Raw genomic sequence first — 19145 nt, 5'->3', positions numbered from 1 at the left:
TAAAAACACCAAATCCGTGCCTAAAACTTAGGTAAGGACATCCTTACCTGAGAAAAATCCTATATATATATATATATATATATATATATATATATATATATATATATATATATATATATATATACCGAGCCGTTCCAAAGAGGACGTCCGCACTTTCGCAAGTGCGGACGTCAACGCTGCAGCTCGGCTCGGGGCGCGACCGAGTGGTGGGGCTCGCCGGACTGAGGCCAGGGGTTGGACGGACCGGTCTGCAGTCAGTGGAGTCGCCGGCGACGTGGTTGCAGCGCTGCCCAGAAACCTACAACCTCGACCTCGATCGCTGCCCAGAAGCTGTCTGGGATGCCTCCGGCCTCCGTCCTGCCCGATTCGCCCCACCGTCGCGGCCTGAAACGCTGCAGAAGATCGACGTCCGCACTTTAGCGAAAGTGCGGACGTCCGCTTTGGAACGGGCCTGTATATATATATATATATATATATATATATATATATATATATATTCTAAGAATTTTTACAAATACACATGAGTTGCACTCCAAAATCTCTAATCCTATATGGTCCTTCACTCCAATAGTCCAATGTTTGTTTGTGCAATTTACAAAAATAGTGGTTTTGTTTTGGTGTATATGTCTAATTTATATATATATATATATTCTAAGAATTTTTACAAATACACATGAGTTGCACTCCAAAATCTCTAATCCTATATGGTCCTTCACTCCAATAGTCCAATGTTTGTTTGTGCAATTTACAAAAATAGTGGTTTTGTTTTTTTGTATGTCTAATTAATGCAAGTTTTCCAATGTACACACTACACACATTGGTGATTGGGACGAGAACCGCAATCACTTTGATAACATTTATTTGACTTTTGTATAGTGTTTTTCCACCAAAACCACCAGTGATAACAAAACAGTCCAGCCAAGATTTTTGTGTCTGATAGCGAAAGGCAGGCCATGAAGTTTCCTGGAAGTCGGAAGCCTTAGACAAAGTCCCCATATAGGACAACTAACATGGGCAAATCTATAAGCCATCTTCATATCATACTACCACATTAACATATATATTCTTGAACTCAGTATACTTTTTTACAAGAAATTTATAAGTTAATTGACATTTTCAAACCAGGAACAAACCAAAAACAAGAAAGGGTTTGTTGTGACTTGACATGGCATACATGTTCATCGCCGTCAGTAAACTCACCTCACCCTACAACAGTACAACTCCACACTCCACGCCAAACCGCCCCCTATTATTCTCCGACTTGATTTTCCTTGAAATTTATTCCACTCATATTTTATTTATTTAGTTATCTAGAATAATTAACACTATAAAAACGTTAGTAAAGACAATTTGAACAATATTCAAGCTCATGCGTCATGCTTACAATGGTAGGGAATACATACAGGAAAGTAACTATAAAGCCTTATTTGGTTCACGGCAAGGAAAGTAATATCTTTGTCTTTTTCATGGGAAGAGAAATGAAAATTTCTTAACAACTTTCCATTCCGATGTTTGATAACGTAAGAAAAGTTATTAAAAAGTTGATAAATAATATAATAAAAAAATATGTTGTGAGTAATAAATGCAAAGAAAGAAGGGGGGAAAGTAATTCCTTTGGGGTTTGGAATGAACCACTTTCCCCTTTATTTTTCCTTCCTTCAGGAAATGATTTCATTTCTTTTTGCATCACAAATGCAAGAAAGGAACAAGTTTCCTGATACTTACTTTCCACGAACCAAACGTGGCCTAAGTGTTATACTGTTATTGTCCACCCGTTTCTTTTGACTTTTTGTTTTTGTTTTTTATGAAGATGGTGAACTTTGCCATACCTAGTGAAATTATACATAATGGCCAGCTCTCGTCTGAGCCTGCAAATCTAATCCAATCGGCCGCTAGCCATCTGAAACACTGTCATTGGCTTTAAGCGCAAAATTCAGCTTGTTCCACCTCCGAACACACACTTGAAACCACACTAGATACAAAGTATTTCGAAGAATTCAGACGTTATTTCTCAAGTAAAAGTATTGACTTCTACATTTAAGGGCATTCACTTAAGAATGTACCAATTCAGCACACCGGTATGATGTTGAGAAAATTTGATTCCATGCCGAGGCTTCACATTTTCTCGTCACTTGGTTCAATGTTTCCGGTTGAAAATAGGAGGTCCAATCACTTAATTTTATCATATCCCCCACCCACGAAAATGGAAAATAGAAGAAAAGAAAAAATAAAAACATCACATTCCACCAGAAAGAAAAAAAAACATCAGGTACAGAATATTCATAATCTATTATCTTCGGCTATTAAGTTCCATACTATAATATATTTTAAACCTAATAATACTCTAATTTGCCGGTGAACTGCAATCTGTTGCTTATTTAAAATAACCGAGATACCGTAAACATCGCATAAAATTATATAACCACCAAGTACTGAACAATTAACTGACGAATCGAAGCCGTCAGATTCTCTGATCATTTCCTCCATTTTATACGGTGAAAAACCAAACATCCATTATCCATTCAAAAAAAAAAAAAAAAAATTCAGAGACTTGTTCCGGAGAGATCAAACGTGATATGGAGCGATCTAAGATCATCTCTGCAGCTCCATCATAAGAGCAAAGTCCTGAAAGCAGACGAACCCATCCCCGTTCTTATCGACCTCGGCTATCATGCGCCGGCAGTCCTCTAACGTGCACCGGTCGTCCCCTATGGCCGTGAACACGCTGAACAGCTCCTCCGCCGATATTTTGCCGTCGTGATCCGCGTCGAACACCTCAAAAGCCTCCCGCAGCTCCGAGTCGGCCGCCGGTTCGCAAGCCGGTCCGAACCGGTGCAACAAGGCCTCCAGGGGTATGCAGCCGTCGCCGTCCCGGTCCACCTCGCTCAACATCATCGCCACCTCTTCCTGGCTCGGCGGCTCCGCCCCCAGCCGCTTCAGCAGAGCCTCCAGCTCTTTTCTCGACACCACTCCGTCGTTGTCTCTGTCGATCAGCTTAAACGCCTGGGCCACGTCGAGATGAGTGTCGGCAGAGAAATCCGACCAGTCCCCGGATATTTCCGGCAGAACGCTCGTGGGAGTCCCCATGCCGCCGGGCCCGGGCTTGTGGTCGGACGGCAGGGGATCCGAGGAGGAAGACGACGCCGTTCCGGAGCCAAAGGACGGTGGGTCGGAGCGGGAAACGGCGGAGCGGTCCTTCTTGGAGCGGAAGAGGCGTTTGGGGCTGAGGCTGAGGCTGTTGATTTTCATGAGCTTCATGGCTGAAGATGAAAATGATGAGAAGAAGCAGAAGGGGCAGGCAGGTTGGTGATGAGAAAGAGAGAAGAAGAAGAAGAAGGGGGGGAGAATGGGAATGGGAAGGAGAGAGGAAGGGGAGAGGGGTTAAATGGTGGGAGTGAAGGGAGTGCCATGGCAGCTTCCTCGAAGTTTCGTTGCGAACCTTTTCATGCGGCTTATTTATATCCTTATTCCGCAAATTAAGACTTTGATATCTCTCAATTAATGTTTTTTAAAACGAATATTTCGCCTAATTAACTTCTAATTTTTATTCCAATTCCATTAATTCCTCAAACAAACAAAAAAATCATTGTATAATACAACGTCGTTTTCACAAAAATAAAATAAAATAATAATAATACAAGGTAGGACCTCCGTTTGGAGCTTGTTGGGGTTCAGTTTAGTTTCCTTCTTAGTTGGGAACTTGGGGCTCGTTGTTTACCACTTTATTGTGTAAAAGAACATCTTCTTTTGTATTCACCTTTCCGTTTATTTTCAGGGGGACGAGATTCTATCATGTGTTTGGTTCGGACTTGAGCCCAACTCCAAATACGTGGCACTCTTAGAGAGATCTAATTTTTTTTTTTTTTAAGAAAACAAATCACTCTTTTTTCAGAGTCGAAACATGCAGTAATTTTTTGTACTAGAGTTTTTTACAAAGAATTTTGGGATTAGTGATAAAGTCTCATTCAACTTGACATTACTATTTCGAGCATGGTTTTCTCTCAACCGGCGACATCAAACCTTTATTCTAGGTTTTTTAAAAAATAAATCACTCTCTTTTCAGAGTCGAAACATGCGATGATTTTTTGTACTAGAGTTTTTTACAAAGAACTTTGAGATTAGTGATAAAGTCTCATTCAACTTGACATTACTATTTTGAGCATGGTTTTCTCTCAACCGGCGACATCGAACCTTTGTTCTTGGTTTTTGTTCGTCGAGCTTTACACATTACGACACCGAGGTTTCCTACAATGTGTTGTCGGTCAATGATGTTTATATCGATGGTTAGAGGCATCCAACAACAGTCTAAGACAACGACGAGGTCATTTTTGACATTATGGAACCCAAGACGATTCTCTTATATTCGTGTGCAACAATGGGATTTTGTTCTTGATTGTGGAGTGTAGACATTTGAAGGTATCCCTATTTGGCTTCGGAACGGTGGTCTTCTTCTACATTTAGAGGTTATTGTTGTTATAGACCAATTTTTATTAGTGATGTTGATGATTGTTATGGGCTTCTCAATTACTCTAGCAATTAACGACTGAGATGTCTCTTCTTTGGCATTGTTGATGGCTCCAAGTGCGTTTTATGGTGTCTTGCTACAGGGGATTACATTGGAGTAATGATTGATCCCGAGATGCCAAACTTGAATTAATCCGTTTTAGGGGTTGTTAACTAGCCGGGTCTTATTTCATCAAAAAAAAAAATCTAGCCGGGTCTTATAATATTTTTACATAATGACGGGCCGGGCTTCATTATAAATTTCAAGATCCAAGCCCGTCCATATAAACCGGGCCTTGATGGCTTTTTCGCGCCGAGCCAGGTAGCCCTCATTTATCCGGCCTGGGCCGGGCCTTGTTCTCTATGTTCTCTCGTTTATCCAAATAATTCTCTAGTCCCTAAACCATAAACCCATTTGGGTTTTCCGGGTGACAGGAATTGTTGTAGTTTGGAGAGACCTCAAGTGAAAAATGCAATAGGGAAAGATATGCTCAAAGGTCTGCATAACAAGTTTTATTTATGTATTTGGTATTCAAATTGATGGTTTTTGGTTATGTTTGTGACGTTCTTGATTTGCATTACATGAAAATATTGATACAACTGCGATTATGAAAAGGGAGAAGTAATGGCTTTCTTGATTTGCTTACTAGTCAAATTCTTAATGGCTCTTAATTTGATTGGCAAGAACGCAAGATTATGAGTGCAACTGAGGTTAAGATACACACACATATAAATGCATGTATGTCAGTATGTGTTATATATAATTAACTACATATTGTATAGTATTTCATTTGCAGGCTTACGGGTCAGGTATTTACGGGCCGGGCATTTGCGTTTACAGGGCTTTGGCGGGTCGGGCAGGGCTACAAACTCCTAAACCAAGTCCAGCCCTCTACCCATCGAGCCGGGTTTTTTGCAGGCTTTAATGCAGGTCGGGCCAAACTTTTACCCATCAGGCCTTGCAGGCCTACATCGGCCCATTTGATCCCCTGGCCAAGTGATGATGCCTAGTTTTGGTATTGAGTTTAAGGGTCAAATTGTGATCAGGAGAATAATGAGATAGATATATAGTAAAGAACAATTCATTTTGAATAATGAATATCGTTCGCAACTAACCTACTTACCGATTATAATTTTTTTTAATGAAAATTCCACAAAAAACAAATTTGGAAAAGGGTAACATACACGTAAATCTAACGTTTGAAAATAATTGAACAGTTTAAATTTAATATATGTGGCTGAGATTCACCTGTCTCTTACTGTCTTTTACAATCCATTGAATTGTCTCTTAGGTGAGCAAAACTGATGGGCAGTATTGAAAACCTTTTCGTTAACGAAGTATTTTTATACTGATAACTCGATCAAACAGTTCTTCAGTATGACATCAAAATAAACTAAATAATCTCAATCTGTCCAATTTGGGAAAACTCGAGTATGCGATCTAGGTCAGGTTTGAAATCAAATTTAGGACTTCGATATCCAAGTCAAATAAATTTTCGAACTCGCACTAGATATTTGTATTGATTGGCCCAAAAGTAGAGAGTTCTATTAGCCTCTCTTCTTGATCATGGGCATGTATCATTGTTCACCAATATTAGTAATGAAAACCTTTTAAGGTGCAGGGAAAATTTATCTCCATGTGGATCATCTTTTTTTTGAAATAGAAGTTGAATGCATTAGATCAACAACCAAATGCTATAATCTTCAGAGCTTACATAAGAAATCCGGCAAGAAAATCCGAACTAAACCAAAGCAAACCATTAAGGATCTCTGGGACGCTCACAATTAAGCGAGTCTATACAAGAATGGAACCAACCTCGCCTCCTATGAAAATGAATTCGTTCAACTAGCCCTCACTTGCCAATCAAGCAATTATGGTACAAGTAAGAAATTAAAACCGTCATACAAGACTCATAGAAGTTTATTCAACCTTAAACAGGCTCGATACCCTAATACATTAGGGCCCAGATTGCCTTGACCTGAACCCTAGCCTGCAGGCCCAAACCCAAGAAGAGAGAGGAGGAGCGTCATTGCACTGCTGCTCCTTTGCCTCTGCCGCCGTCATGTCATTTTGACCACAGCATCAGATCGAGTAGGAACAACCTAGTCTCAGCTGCAGCAATCCTCGGCCACGCCTTGCCGGAACACGAATGAAGCCTGCCACTCCCTGACTTGCCCGACCGCGGCTGTATCGCTGATACCTGCACCTACTGGCCTCATGGATCGAGATCGCACCCTCAAGCCGCTGCACTCATGTTGCTGACCACCCGAAAGCCTCCGGGATCCGACCACCCAACCAACAGGACACTAGCCCAAAACTGGAAATCGTTCTACTGGTAACAAACGCAGGCGCTTCTCTGTGCTCGCCAACCCTAGAAGAGAGTGCCGCTTGGTTTATTTTCGATTACACTCTTGAAATTGTTGAATACAACTTCGGTAAAATGATGCTGAAGTGGATCATCTTGTATCTTATAACTAAGGTAGTATAGTCATTTTTGTCACTGCATGTGGTGGCTTTTTTTTATGTATTGTTTTTATTTTATATCTTTACATCACGATATGCTTATACAATATCATTCTCTCTATTTATAAATACTATATATCATTTATGCTAAAAACATCACAACCACAGTATTACGTAGATCAAAGCATGATTATCTCTATTTTCCAAAAAAAAAAAAAAAGAAGCATGATTATCTCTGTCAATGAAAACCTCTTACCAATTTGACCTCAACGATTTGATTGATGAGGTTGCCGTTTGCTTGGCCGGTGAGTTGCCGGTTGGTTGTTGAAGTCTCAGGTAATGTTGATCATGTTATTTTTTTATTTATTTTTTTGGTCTGTCGTGGGTCATATTATTGTATTATACTTCAAAAAACAAGAAGAAGAAGCGGAAATTAAGAAATGGATGAAAGGAATCAAAGGATACATATGGGAAGCACGCGGAAACGGAAAACTGTTGACTGTTGAGCACGCGGAAACGACACGATAAAACCAACTAAACACAAAACAGCTCACTCATTCCCTTTCACTTCACCCATGCCATTATTCACTGTTGGTGGAATTGGAATTGGATATTCATTCATTCATTCCCGCTTTTCAGTTTCACCAAAAGAAGAGAGAAAGGGGGCAATGTGACACAGCCACGATCAGTCTCAGTATGCTGGACCACCACCACGCATGTCTCACATAAATATATGATTGAATGTTAGACAGCCGATGATGCTTGACTCTTTGCTAACCACTCCTTTAGTTTGCCCAGATTTTTACATTCAGTTGCTGCCATAACATTTAATACACTCATTGATAGCGACGCTGTCTAACCACACAAGTTATGTCATTCATTACTAATTAGTTATTACTCTACCCACTTTGGTATACATGATTGCATTGTGAATTTGTGAGTATAAAATTCATATATAATATAAAAGAAAAATTTTATATAACATCAATTACGTTAAGGTATCGATAAATCAAGTAGATTTAGATCGATATAGAGATAGATTAGTTTGATATGGAAATAAAATATTCTCATATCAGTCCACCAGTAAATGGGTCAGTCTACTTATCAATCGAATTAGTATACTTTTTTTTTTTTTTGAGGGGAACGGAAGACTGATCCATTGATATAACATCATACGACCTCACTCAGTCAAGCATGAAGGGTACAAACACCCCTCATATCAATCATTGCTCAAGTAGTGCACTGACTGCACATTAAAAATGACTACTAGCCTAGACTACTACGCCTTGAACTCTAAGAAGCTACAACACCAAAAAATCAGTACATCCGCCTAAGACCCTCATGGTGTACATCAGTACTGATCCTTGGGCACATTGTAACGTCCTAGAGAAACAAGGTATACAAGGCCAAGGCCCACTGCACCCACCCGTAAAAGAGGGAGCCTTATTAGACAAAAAGAAATAACAAAAAAATGAAGTTGGGCCCAAAGCAAAGCCCAGACCCAAAAGCACTCAAACCCTAGCCAACTCCAAGCTGCAGCAGCCACCACGTCTTCACCACGGTTACAACTTACAAGACTCTAGCCACCGCCACGAGTAGCCGTCGGCCACCATCCACTCCTCCATTATCGCCAGCACGCCGACAAGAACCACCACCTCCCCCAAAACACATTCTCCCCGCATGGTTCCAAAGCACCCATATCAGATCGGAGAACTTCGATCCAAAAGAGCCCGTCGAAACCCCACCTCACACTATCCCGCCAGTCGCCTCCGATCAAGGGACAAAATGTCGGTACCACCAGACTGCTCTCGCCAGAGCCTCTAAGCGATTAGAAGATGCATGACCACCACAAGGCTTGCAAGCTCGTCAAGGTTCGAGCCACGCCGCCGCAGTAACAGGCTGAGAAACAGCCATAAAAAAAACATCCCCGCCCAGCTGTACTCACCGCTTACCGACAAGGCTAAAAGTCTAGCACGGCATGGGAGCCGTCGAACGAGAGCCTCCAAGCTTACCAAAGGAAACCCTAGCCACCCTCTTCTTTCGAGAGAGAGAGAGAGAGAGAGAGAGAGAGAGAGAGAGAGAGAGAGAGAGAGAGAGAGAGAGAGAGAGAGAGAGAGAGAGAGAGAGAGAGAGAGAGAGCCTAAGTCTTACCTTGTCTTCAATTTTATTTGTCAATCGAATTAGTATACTTCATAAATAAGTATATTGATATATTGTAGACGAACCTTAATACAAATGACCGGGTGTGATTATTTTCATAGGATTTGTTTCCATCTTTGTTATCTCAGTTGTGTTGGTTGTTAGGGTCATGGTGTTTGACATGTACTCATTTTTCGAAGTGGTACAAGTAATTTAACTAGGTGTTGCTATGCTTATTAGGTGATGGATCATCTAAGAGGCAGAGTTAGGGGCCGAGGCAGACCCCGAGGTAGGGGTAGGGCCAGAGGTAGAGGCAGGGTTCCCCCTTAGGAGGAGTTCTACGAACAGGATGAGGTGGTGCAACCTGTACCATCTGTTGTTGAGGCAGTTGATGCTACTCACCTATCTAGATTGGCTAGAAAGGTCACTAGGTTGGGAGCAATCGCATTTCAAGGTGCTACAAATTTCATGTTAGCTAATCGTTGGATTGAGAACATGGAGAGCTATTTTGAGATGATCATCTGTACCAACATTGAGAAGAGGAAGATAGTTACGTTTCTCCTCCAGGATGAGGCAAGACAATGGTGGAATTGCGTATAGAGGACTAAGGATGTGGCCACCTTGACCTGGGAAGGTTTTGTAGAACTCTTCCCAGACAAGTATTTTCTAGCTTCCGTGAGGGAACAAATGGAGAGTGAATTCCTTTATCTAGTCTAGAAAGATATGAACGTCAGGGAGTATAAGGCTCGTTTCTTACAGTTGTATCGCTTTGTCAGGCCAATGGATGTAGAGACTATGGCTCGAAAGTTCGAGCGATGATTACATCCCTCAATCAGACATGGTGTAGTTAGCCTTCGCCTCCCTTCTGTATCTCGCATCATGGATTGATCTATGACAATTGAACAGAATCATCTAACTTGTCAGAAGGGAATGTTGGCTATAAGAGATACCTAAAGGAAGGGAAAAGTAGTTGTAGAGAAAAGTAGTGCGCTAGGTACTTAGGGTGGGTCCTGGAAAAGGCAGAGGACTCATGGGCAGGCTCCAGCTGGAGTTGCAGCTGAACATATTAGGGCTATACCTATTAGGCAGGTTATGCCCTTGACATTTTATAACTGCAAGGAGGTTGGTCATTTGGCAATGTCAAGCCCCGAATTTCAATCACAAATAATACAAATAAATAAAATACCCTGGCGTGATGGTTCAGACATCAATACTAATAACTGTGAAATTTTTCCTTTAACAAAGGCAACCAACGATGTCTTGAACCCACAATGTGAGTACAGACTCGTTCTTTAGAGTCACATATTACATTACACAAAATTTACAAATTAAACTGAAACATTAATTCAATAAGTAACAGCACACACTACACTCATTACACAGCGGAAGACTAACAAGTGTAGTACACAGCTAGGTACTAACCCTACCACTGCAACAGCAAGGAAGTTCTATGGCTTCAACCACTCTCACCCATGGAATAGTGCAAGCTTGTATAAGTAAACTCAACAACCAAAAACAGAACACATGCTTAAATCCTCTCAACCTAACAGTAAATAAGCATAAATCAGGTATCAACTATCAATTTAGCATCATTCAATAGCATGCATCGACATATCCACTTGTGACCAAATCAATATGCTCAAACATCAAATCAGCACTCAATTTCACTATCATAGTCAAAACAAAACCACATTAAGTAATGTTTGAAATCATTTTCACGCTCGAAGGCGAATTACAAATTCACATAATCCATGAGAATCCAATCAAATCAACTTGAGGAAGCAACTCACACTAAAAATAAGGAAAACAACTCACACTTTGATTTCTGTCAAATCGTAATAAAGGAAAACAACTCACAGTTTGGTTCCTTTCAAAACACATACTCATGAGTTGAAAATAACCTCGCTCTGTTACCCCATGAGATATCCTGACAAACAGACTAGAGCTCTAACTGAATAGTAACCATAACCCGGCTAAGGGCATGGTTACTTGATTTACTGCCTAGAGTCACATGTTAGGGACATCATTGAGTATAAAATAAGTGCAAATTTGGTGTATGATGTCTCCTACTCCCAAGTATAGGAGGTCAAGTTTTAGTAAAGGGAAAGTGAGAGTATCGTACCCAAGGGATTGAGTAACTCTACCCTATCTAGGTTACCGCAAAAAAAGAAACCTAGAAAACACATGTAAAGTCTACCTTTTTACAAGTTTACAATCTTAGCCTTTTGGAAGCTAAAGAACATGAGGATGATATTAACAATTGTGGTAATGAACGGCTTGGTTGATTTTAATTTTTAAGCAAACAAAATTAAAGTGCACGAAAATAAAGTAAGCAAATAAAAATATGATAGAGACTTTGATCAATGAGATAAATAGGAGCATAGGTTTCACACCTAGCCTTCCTCATGCATATAATGTAAACCATTTTTAAATAACAACATGCTTTGATAAATTTTCCCTTAGTGCTTTGATGAAGCTACTAAGAAACCAACTAGTCATGCAATTTAACAATTTCTTCCAAAGCAAAGGTAAATTACACAACCTTTATACCATTCAAATCTTCCGGATCCTAAATGGCCTATGGTGCCGTGAGCCTAAATTCTTCCAAAACGTAAACCCACAACATCATACTTTAATTTCTAGGTAAGAAACACAAGCAATCTAGTTCTTCCCGTAAAAATAAGCTAGACCACCACCCTATTAGCTACACATGCTTCTCGGTTACAAAATATTGTCAAGCCTAAGTTGCCGATTTCATTAATTCCTACAAAATGCTTCTAGGTGACAAATCCAAAAACACATGTAAGAAATCATTAAAGTAAAGTAGCTAAAGGATTCAAAACATGCATATTTATCAAAAACATGGCATCACATTGTTTTATACATGAGTTTGGCCAAGGCTAAGGCCTAGCCCCAAATTTATTCTACTCACAATCCATAGTTATATACATCAAACCCATAAACATAATAACATCAAGCAAAAGAGAGGAAGAGTGGAGAAAGTGGTTGGTTACCAAACTAGCTCCCCTTGATGCAAAACTAGTGAGAGATGTTTCAAAGTATGGAAATTTTGGTTTTCTCAAACCCAAATTGCCATACAAATCCACAACACTCTTAGAAGCCATGAAGAACAAGGCTTGTATATATGAAAACTAGAATGTGATTGATCAAAGATGTATAGACTCTTATGTTTTAGAACAAAACCCAAGAAGCTATACACTCTTCTCTACACAAAAACTATGAACTAAGAACTACAAGATGAAGAACTAAGGAGAATGGAGAGGAAATGGAGAGAGAAAGGAGATGAAATGGATGAAGGAATACATGTAACACGTCCAAAGTGAGGGGAGGGTCTATATATAGGCCAAAAGTGATGAATGGAGGGTGGAGATCAAAGAAAATGATCGGTTGGATGTGGTGGATAAATGTGTAAGCACAAAATGTGGATCTAGTCATTAAATTCACATCAAAATGACTTAAAAGCCTATAGATATTTTGGTGGAGAAGATAAAGTAAGGGTATGAGGGTCATTATGTAAGGGAACAAAGTAATAAATGACAGACAAAGATATAAGATTTAAGAGGGGCACCACTTGTCATCTTTTAAATTTTGAATTTCAAAACAACCTACACTACATCTTCTCACCTAAAGTCTCTAAACTTGTCAACAGCTGTTCCTTGTCCTCCACACATGTTCTTGACTGGCCAACTTGGTCGGAATCCGGCGTTGACCTCTGTTGACTTCTTTTTCGTCCTTTAGCGCACTTTCTTCTCCTTTCTTCCTTCAATTGAATCTCCACCGAGACTTCAGAATTGGCCTTCGACTTCTTCATACCAAATGATCCTCCATATGTGTAGAATATCCTTGTAAAATTTCAGAGCTTGATTCATAGTGGTTTGGCCGAAAATGCTGCCGGAATCCGTACAGGTCCAGTTTTACAGTTTGTCTTTTAGTGCAGAAATTTGCACGGATCTTTTGAAGGCGTTCCATTCCGAACTAGATCTTGCACTCTTCATAAAAAATGATACTTAGGATGTCTAGAATGGATCTGAAAATTTTCAAATCATTTAGAGTTTGTTTGTTCAGGCTACCGCCCCTCCTTCCTTATCTAGCTCGCTTTCTCTTACCCGAAGTAGGAAAATGTGCTAAGGTTGACTTTTTAGTGCATTTCCATGCTCCTCCATCATTTTCTAGCATGATAAGGAAAACATAATAAATATATATGAATAAACACAAAGGTTAAGCAAAAGTGCAAGATTAGGAGAATAATTACTAGGTAATTATGAACCTAACATCACCCTGTGACCTTAAATCCTCGGGCGTCTCTGTCCCTCGGAATAAAACATTTAAAGAAATCGCACACGACTCAAAATGTTACACAAATCACAATGTTTTTCAAACAATATAAATCATCATTTCCACAACATTTTGTTTACCGAAAAGCCATATTTCAAAACAATCAATGAGCACCAACATGCATATTGTTTTCATCACCCAACAAATCCACAAATACATATATATTTCACGTAAATATATATACACACACATAATCATTCACTCAGGAATGCCACTAATACCAACTATAGTTTGCAGTTAAATAAATAACTCCCAAAACGATAAGGTAATTTCGTTCGTAAATGCACATTGTGAGATTACTCACCTCGAAATTCCCGCTGTGTCTTCACATAACTAGGTAACTTACTGTTAATGTTTATGATTGGGCGGTAGCCTAATCTCGGTTAACGCAGGTCCGGTGGGCGGACCGCTACTTGTGATGTTCTCGGAGCTTCTGTTATCTATCAAGTAAAATACAAAGGGGCGTCAGAGGGAGACCGCGTTGGGTGGTCTTCTCTTCTCTGATGCCTAATTTAGTCAATGTATTTATGTTGACAGAATAACAGTAGGTAAGTAGTAAATGCGTAATTAATGAGGAGAGAGGAGTGAACCTTTTATAGGTGGGGAAGAGGCTGACCTCTTCCTTGTTATCGATGTGGGACTGATATGCTTCAGTTCCCATCTTCTGATGCTTCAGCGAGGTGACTCTGGCGCGGCGCGTCAGCTGTGATCCGGGGCTCAGGTGATAGCCTGCTTGGCTGTGTTTCCGTAGGTTATACCGTGGTAATTGTTGGTACCGCTGGCGATAGCATGAGTGTCGCTCATTATAACTAATTATGCTTGGAAAATGCTTATGCAAGTACAAGTGCCCCAAGTCCCCAGTCAAGGAGGTCAATCTTGGTTGGGGAGTTGCCTAGCGGTTTTGAAACGTTACTTCTGCTAGTCTTGCACAGGCATAATTAGCGTCAGTGCGTTGTCAACCATGGATTGTTATGAGCAAACGCTTTATACCATTTCGGGTGGGCCCCTGCTAGGCCCCCCAGGGAGTCCCCCACTCCCCGGCTAAGATAGACCTCCGTTTGGCCGGTATATTGTTTGTTGAGGGGAGCTGCGCTGAGCAGAGGGTGTTGGGTAGCGAACCCAATCTTTGATACCTGAGTAGCGGGGGTCAACGTGCTTGATCACCGTCGAAGACTGTTGACGTGTTCCCTTACTTGTCCTGGAGGAACATAACTTGACTACAATGTCGCGTAGCGGTCATTGTCACTGTGGGGCATTCCCTCAGGAATCATCAATGGCGGAAGCCTCGCCGCTGATAGTAAGAGGTAAGAAGTGTCGCGGGGACCTTCTTGCTTGTTGGATGGAGAAGTTCCGCTAGCGGTGTTGCACTTAGCGGTGATTGTCTCACTTACGAGATGAAAGGGAGAAGTTCTGCTAGCGGTGTTGCGCTTAGCGGTGACTGTCTCACTTACAAGATGAAAGGGAGAAGTTCCGCTAGCGGTGTTGCGCTTAGCGGTGACTGTCTCACTTGCAAGACAAAAGGGAGAAGTTCTGCTAGCGGTGCTGCGCTTAGCGGTGACTGTCTCACTTGCAAGACGAAAGGGAGAAGTTCCGCTAGCGGTGTTGCGCTTAGCGGTGACTGTCTCACTTGCCGATTGGTATGCCCGGTATGGACGGTTACTTCGGATAGACGCTTCGTCTGACAGCGCCAGACACGTGGCCACCATGCATTGGGTTAGCGTGTGGGATAATATCTCCTCAGCATGCCCATCTCTTCGCCATTAATGCAAGTAATTATCGATTTTGTAACCGAGGCGACGCCTCAGTTAATCCGGAGAGTAAGTACGATCGTGGGGCAAGTGTACGGCTGTCGTGTGATGTCGTTTTTTAGCGGATGGCTCGGATCTGGTTGATGTTGACATAAAAGAGAGGGAAACCAAGTGGTTTAACACTTTCTGCACTGTGAACCAATATCGTCGTCTTCCAACTTTTGCTCTGAGCATTGAGGCGAGGGCTCTGCAAATCATGCCAGGTTGTTAATCTTGGAGGACAGAGATCTCTTGAAGCGAAGACACGCATCTCAAAGTGCATCAGAGTTCCCACTCTTTAGGTTGGTAATCTAAGCCCCGTGTTGATTTTGTTGCTTCTTGTTTCTGTCAGTTGATGTTTTGGTTGTTCGAAGCGATTGCTGCTATGCTATGGTGTCTGAGGGTCTAGAAGGGTTTTGGGGGCGGGTTTGGGAGTTTGTGGCAGAGAGTTGATGCTTGTATACTTGCTAGATGGTCTAATCTGGGTTTTGGGTATGCATATGTTGCTTTCTTGTTTTGGTATTTTCTGGGTTTTCTGGGTATGCCTGTTCTTGGTGTTCTGGGCTAAAGTCTGTCATAGGGATAGTTTAGATTGTTTTGGAACTGACTGATGACTTGGGTTTTAGGGTGTTTCCGATGATTAGTGTCATAGAGATTTCGAGCAGTGAGGATTCTGGGTTTGATATGTCGCTCAGCGGTTCATATAGGATGTTTATTGACTCGTTGCGTCCATCTTCCCCTGCAGGAACCTCATTGCCGGAACCGCTAGATATTGAACCCCTACAAACCATACCCTGGGAAGTGGCTATGGCTCGAGGTGGGTGCCCGGAAAGTTCGACGGCAAGGGAAGAACCTGCCGCTCGTAAGCGGCTCTAGGAGAGGTTGGCCAGCAACAATGCGGCTAGCGGTTCTGCTGGTGGGGAAGATGCTGGTGGTGACGAGAAAAAATCGGCCTGGGTTCTTCGTGATGGTACGCCGATTGATGAGGCGGGCGGTCCGATGACTGCATCGGCTGTTAGCCATCTGAAGAGGGTGTTTCGTCTCCCTGGCGAGGTGAAGTTACGACCGCCGACGAGGGATGAGAAGGAGTAAATTCTGCCGGCGGGGTACGCCGCCGTTCACGAGGCCATCTTCAGCTAGGGAGTAACGCTTCCGCTACTGCCAAATCTCCAGATCTTGCTCTGCGAGTTCGACCTTGCCTTTGGGAAAATTTTCCCTAATATGTGGAGACTACTGATGGCGCTCAACTCACTGTGGCGGCTCTCTGGTTGAGAAGGTCTGACAGTGGCGGAGGTGTTGCACTTCTACGAACTAGTTTATGTGAGCCGACACTGGCGCGGCGCGTGGCGGCTTGTTAGCGGTGATCTGGGGGTAAGTCGGGGCTCAGGTGATAGCCTGCTTGGCTGTGTTTCCGTAGGTCATACTGTTCGTAATTGTTGGTACAGCTGGCTGTAGCATGAGCGTGGCTCATTATAGCTAATTATGCTTGGCAAATGCTTATGCAAGTACACTTACAGAACACACTCTGTCAAGCACTTAAGGAAAATATGGTCTCAACTCAGTACACGATTCACAATGCGAATAAAGTCCGAATCCCCCCTTTTTGAACTAAAATCCAAAAGTAACGCCAATCGAGGTGAAACCTCATCTGAGACCACCCAAAGTCTCCGGAATACTTCTAGGATCTATATGTCAAAACAACAAGTTGATCAAACGGTCGGATCCTCACAGATCGAAAACCGAGATAATCAAAATTACGGAAAAACCCTAACATTAACATTAACAAACGATCTCCAAAAGTTACAAATCATATATCAAAATGCTCGAATTGACGAGTAGATGATAATGAAGTGAGAAACTTCCCCAGACATGGCCGGACGCGCCGCCACATGTGGCTACACGTGGGTTCCACGTGCCGCTGTGCCAAACACAAAACCATCTTGATCCAATCGTCCAAAATGGAGTTTACATCAAGTGGAGCAACTTTAATACCTGGAATTCAAGCTAACTCAGCTTAAATTGCTACTGCAAGCAAAAAACCACTGTTTACCGTGAGTTGAAGCTCCACTGGTGAAAATCGAGCAACACCACTACCAAAGATCGAACGAGGATGCTTCCACGAGAAAAACAAGACCAGTTTCAAGTCCAGCTGTCACCGAAGATCAGAGAATTAATCGGGTCCGCCACCTCTAACCTTCGACGCTTTGATGCGCTGCAGTGGGTGAGAATCGGCACTAGAGACCTCCATAGGGAGGACCGAACGGAGGAGAGGAAGAGATCTGGGTACGTGTCGTCGCCTGGGTTCGCTGGAAAAGTCGGATCTTCAATCTGGGTCCGGGTCGGGTTAACCGGAAAGTTGAGAGAGAATAGTTTCTACAATTTTCTGGAAATCTTGCGAAAATGGGAAAGTGGCTCTTTTTCCGAAAATTTCCCTATTTATACAAAATTTCCAAAAATGGAAATAACTTACACAGACCATAACTTTCGCATACAAACTCCGATTTACGCGTTACACATGTTTACGAACTCGTATCGACGCGTTCTACGACTTTCGTGAAGGAAATTTTTAGAGAAACTCAATGTATAAAAGTAAACCTTTGAGCTCCCTAAAACTATGCGTTTCGAATAATTATTTGTCCGAAAATAATTCCGTACAATCCACGAACCATGTTACGTCCTGTACGTTAGTTTACTCATTTACTGGTCATTTAGACTGTAAAGGAATAAAATATTTACTTTTACCTTCATTTTTATCATTTAGTGGCCCTAAAAGTTGACTTTTTGTTCAGCTCAGTTTTTGAGAAAATTTTCTTCACAGAAGTTGTATAGGACATTAAACCAAGTTCGTGGACATGTGACACTCTAAAATTGAAGTTGTAACGAAGAAGTTATAAGGATTTCAAGTGAGTGGACCTTTGATTTAAATGATGCATGCAAATATTTTCCGAATTATTGATTTATTGATTTATCATTTCAATTATCGAGCATATATTTTAGTTTTGGATTATAACTTCATTTCAGAAATGAATTGGTTTCGGATTATAATTTGGATTATTGATTGGATTTCCATCATGAATTTCGGATATGAGTTTGTTATGCTCGGATTTGGATTTATGATTTATGTTGATTTTCGACAAATTATTTTCCGAGGTGATTTCCGGAATTAAACATTATATGCTATTCGTCGATTTTGAAATTTTTGAAAGGTTTTCGAAAATGGGATTTTCGAGGAAATTGTATTCATCTATTATTTCTCGCTTATTTGTTTATGGATTTGAGAATATCATTTTGGCGTGTGGGACACTTCGTTGATTTATTTGGTTATCACGAAATTTACCTAATACGGTTGGGAATCGTGCTCGTGCTTTCTTTTGCGAGATTTTGGGGAAGTCTTATTGGTTTTCGGTTTTCGTATGATTTTACTCAACCATACCTGGGTCGTTTTATTTTATTTCTAGCTAGCCTATTAGTACTCCTCCCCGCTTACTATGTGTTTGTGGGTAAGTCGGGCAAAGAGCATGGGATGCTCTAGAGCCTGGGAGGCTCCGACCCGAGCCTAGGAGGATCCCTTACTCGTATGGTGATATTTTCTTCCCCATATCCTTCTGTTACTTGACTAGTCGGGACTAGTCCGATCTTGTTTAACCAGTGGGGTTGGTCTTATTTTCTTGAGTATCAGAGTTTTTTACAGGTTAGAAGTGTGGATGTGTTTTTTACAGGTTTTGGGTAGTCTATTTTTAGGGGTGACTCTGCCGAATTTTAGGTAGAGTTATTCCTAAATTCACCTTGGATTCAGGGTGAAATTCGGGGCAGGTCCCATTAAACCACCTAGTCGTCCTAACTCCTAACAACCAACTTAATAATATCTGGAAAATCATCGAAAATTAATAACAAAT

The 19145-nt window shown here is 41.4% G+C and overlaps 1 protein-coding gene and 1 long non-coding RNA gene across 2 annotated transcripts; both read right to left on the bottom strand.

Annotated features, from left to right (window-relative positions):
• Positions 1-2393: 2393 nt before the first annotated feature.
• Positions 2394-3426, bottom strand: LOC133724708 (probable calcium-binding protein CML36). Its single transcript, XM_062151532.1, has one exon. The coding sequence runs from the start codon at positions 3256-3258 to the stop codon at positions 2593-2595; it is 666 nt and encodes a 221-aa protein (XP_062007516.1). The 5' UTR covers positions 3259-3426; the 3' UTR covers positions 2394-2592.
• Positions 3427-6179: 2753 nt separating this feature from the next.
• Positions 6180-7611, bottom strand: LOC133735661 (uncharacterized). The gene is made up of 2 exons (XR_009859204.1): positions 7224-7611; positions 6180-6875 (listed from the first exon to the last, which is right to left on the bottom strand). It is a non-coding gene; the product is annotated as an uncharacterized LOC133735661 (long non-coding RNA).
• Positions 7612-19145: the final 11534 nt, after the last annotated feature.

This window comes from Rosa rugosa, chromosome 1, assembly GCF_958449725.1.
Source record: "Rosa rugosa chromosome 1, drRosRugo1.1, whole genome shotgun sequence".
Classification (NCBI taxonomy): domain Eukaryota; kingdom Viridiplantae; phylum Streptophyta; class Magnoliopsida; order Rosales; family Rosaceae; genus Rosa; species Rosa rugosa.
The sequence above is the reverse complement of the archived record's forward strand: the minus strand, read 5'-3'. Positions and strand labels throughout refer to the sequence as shown.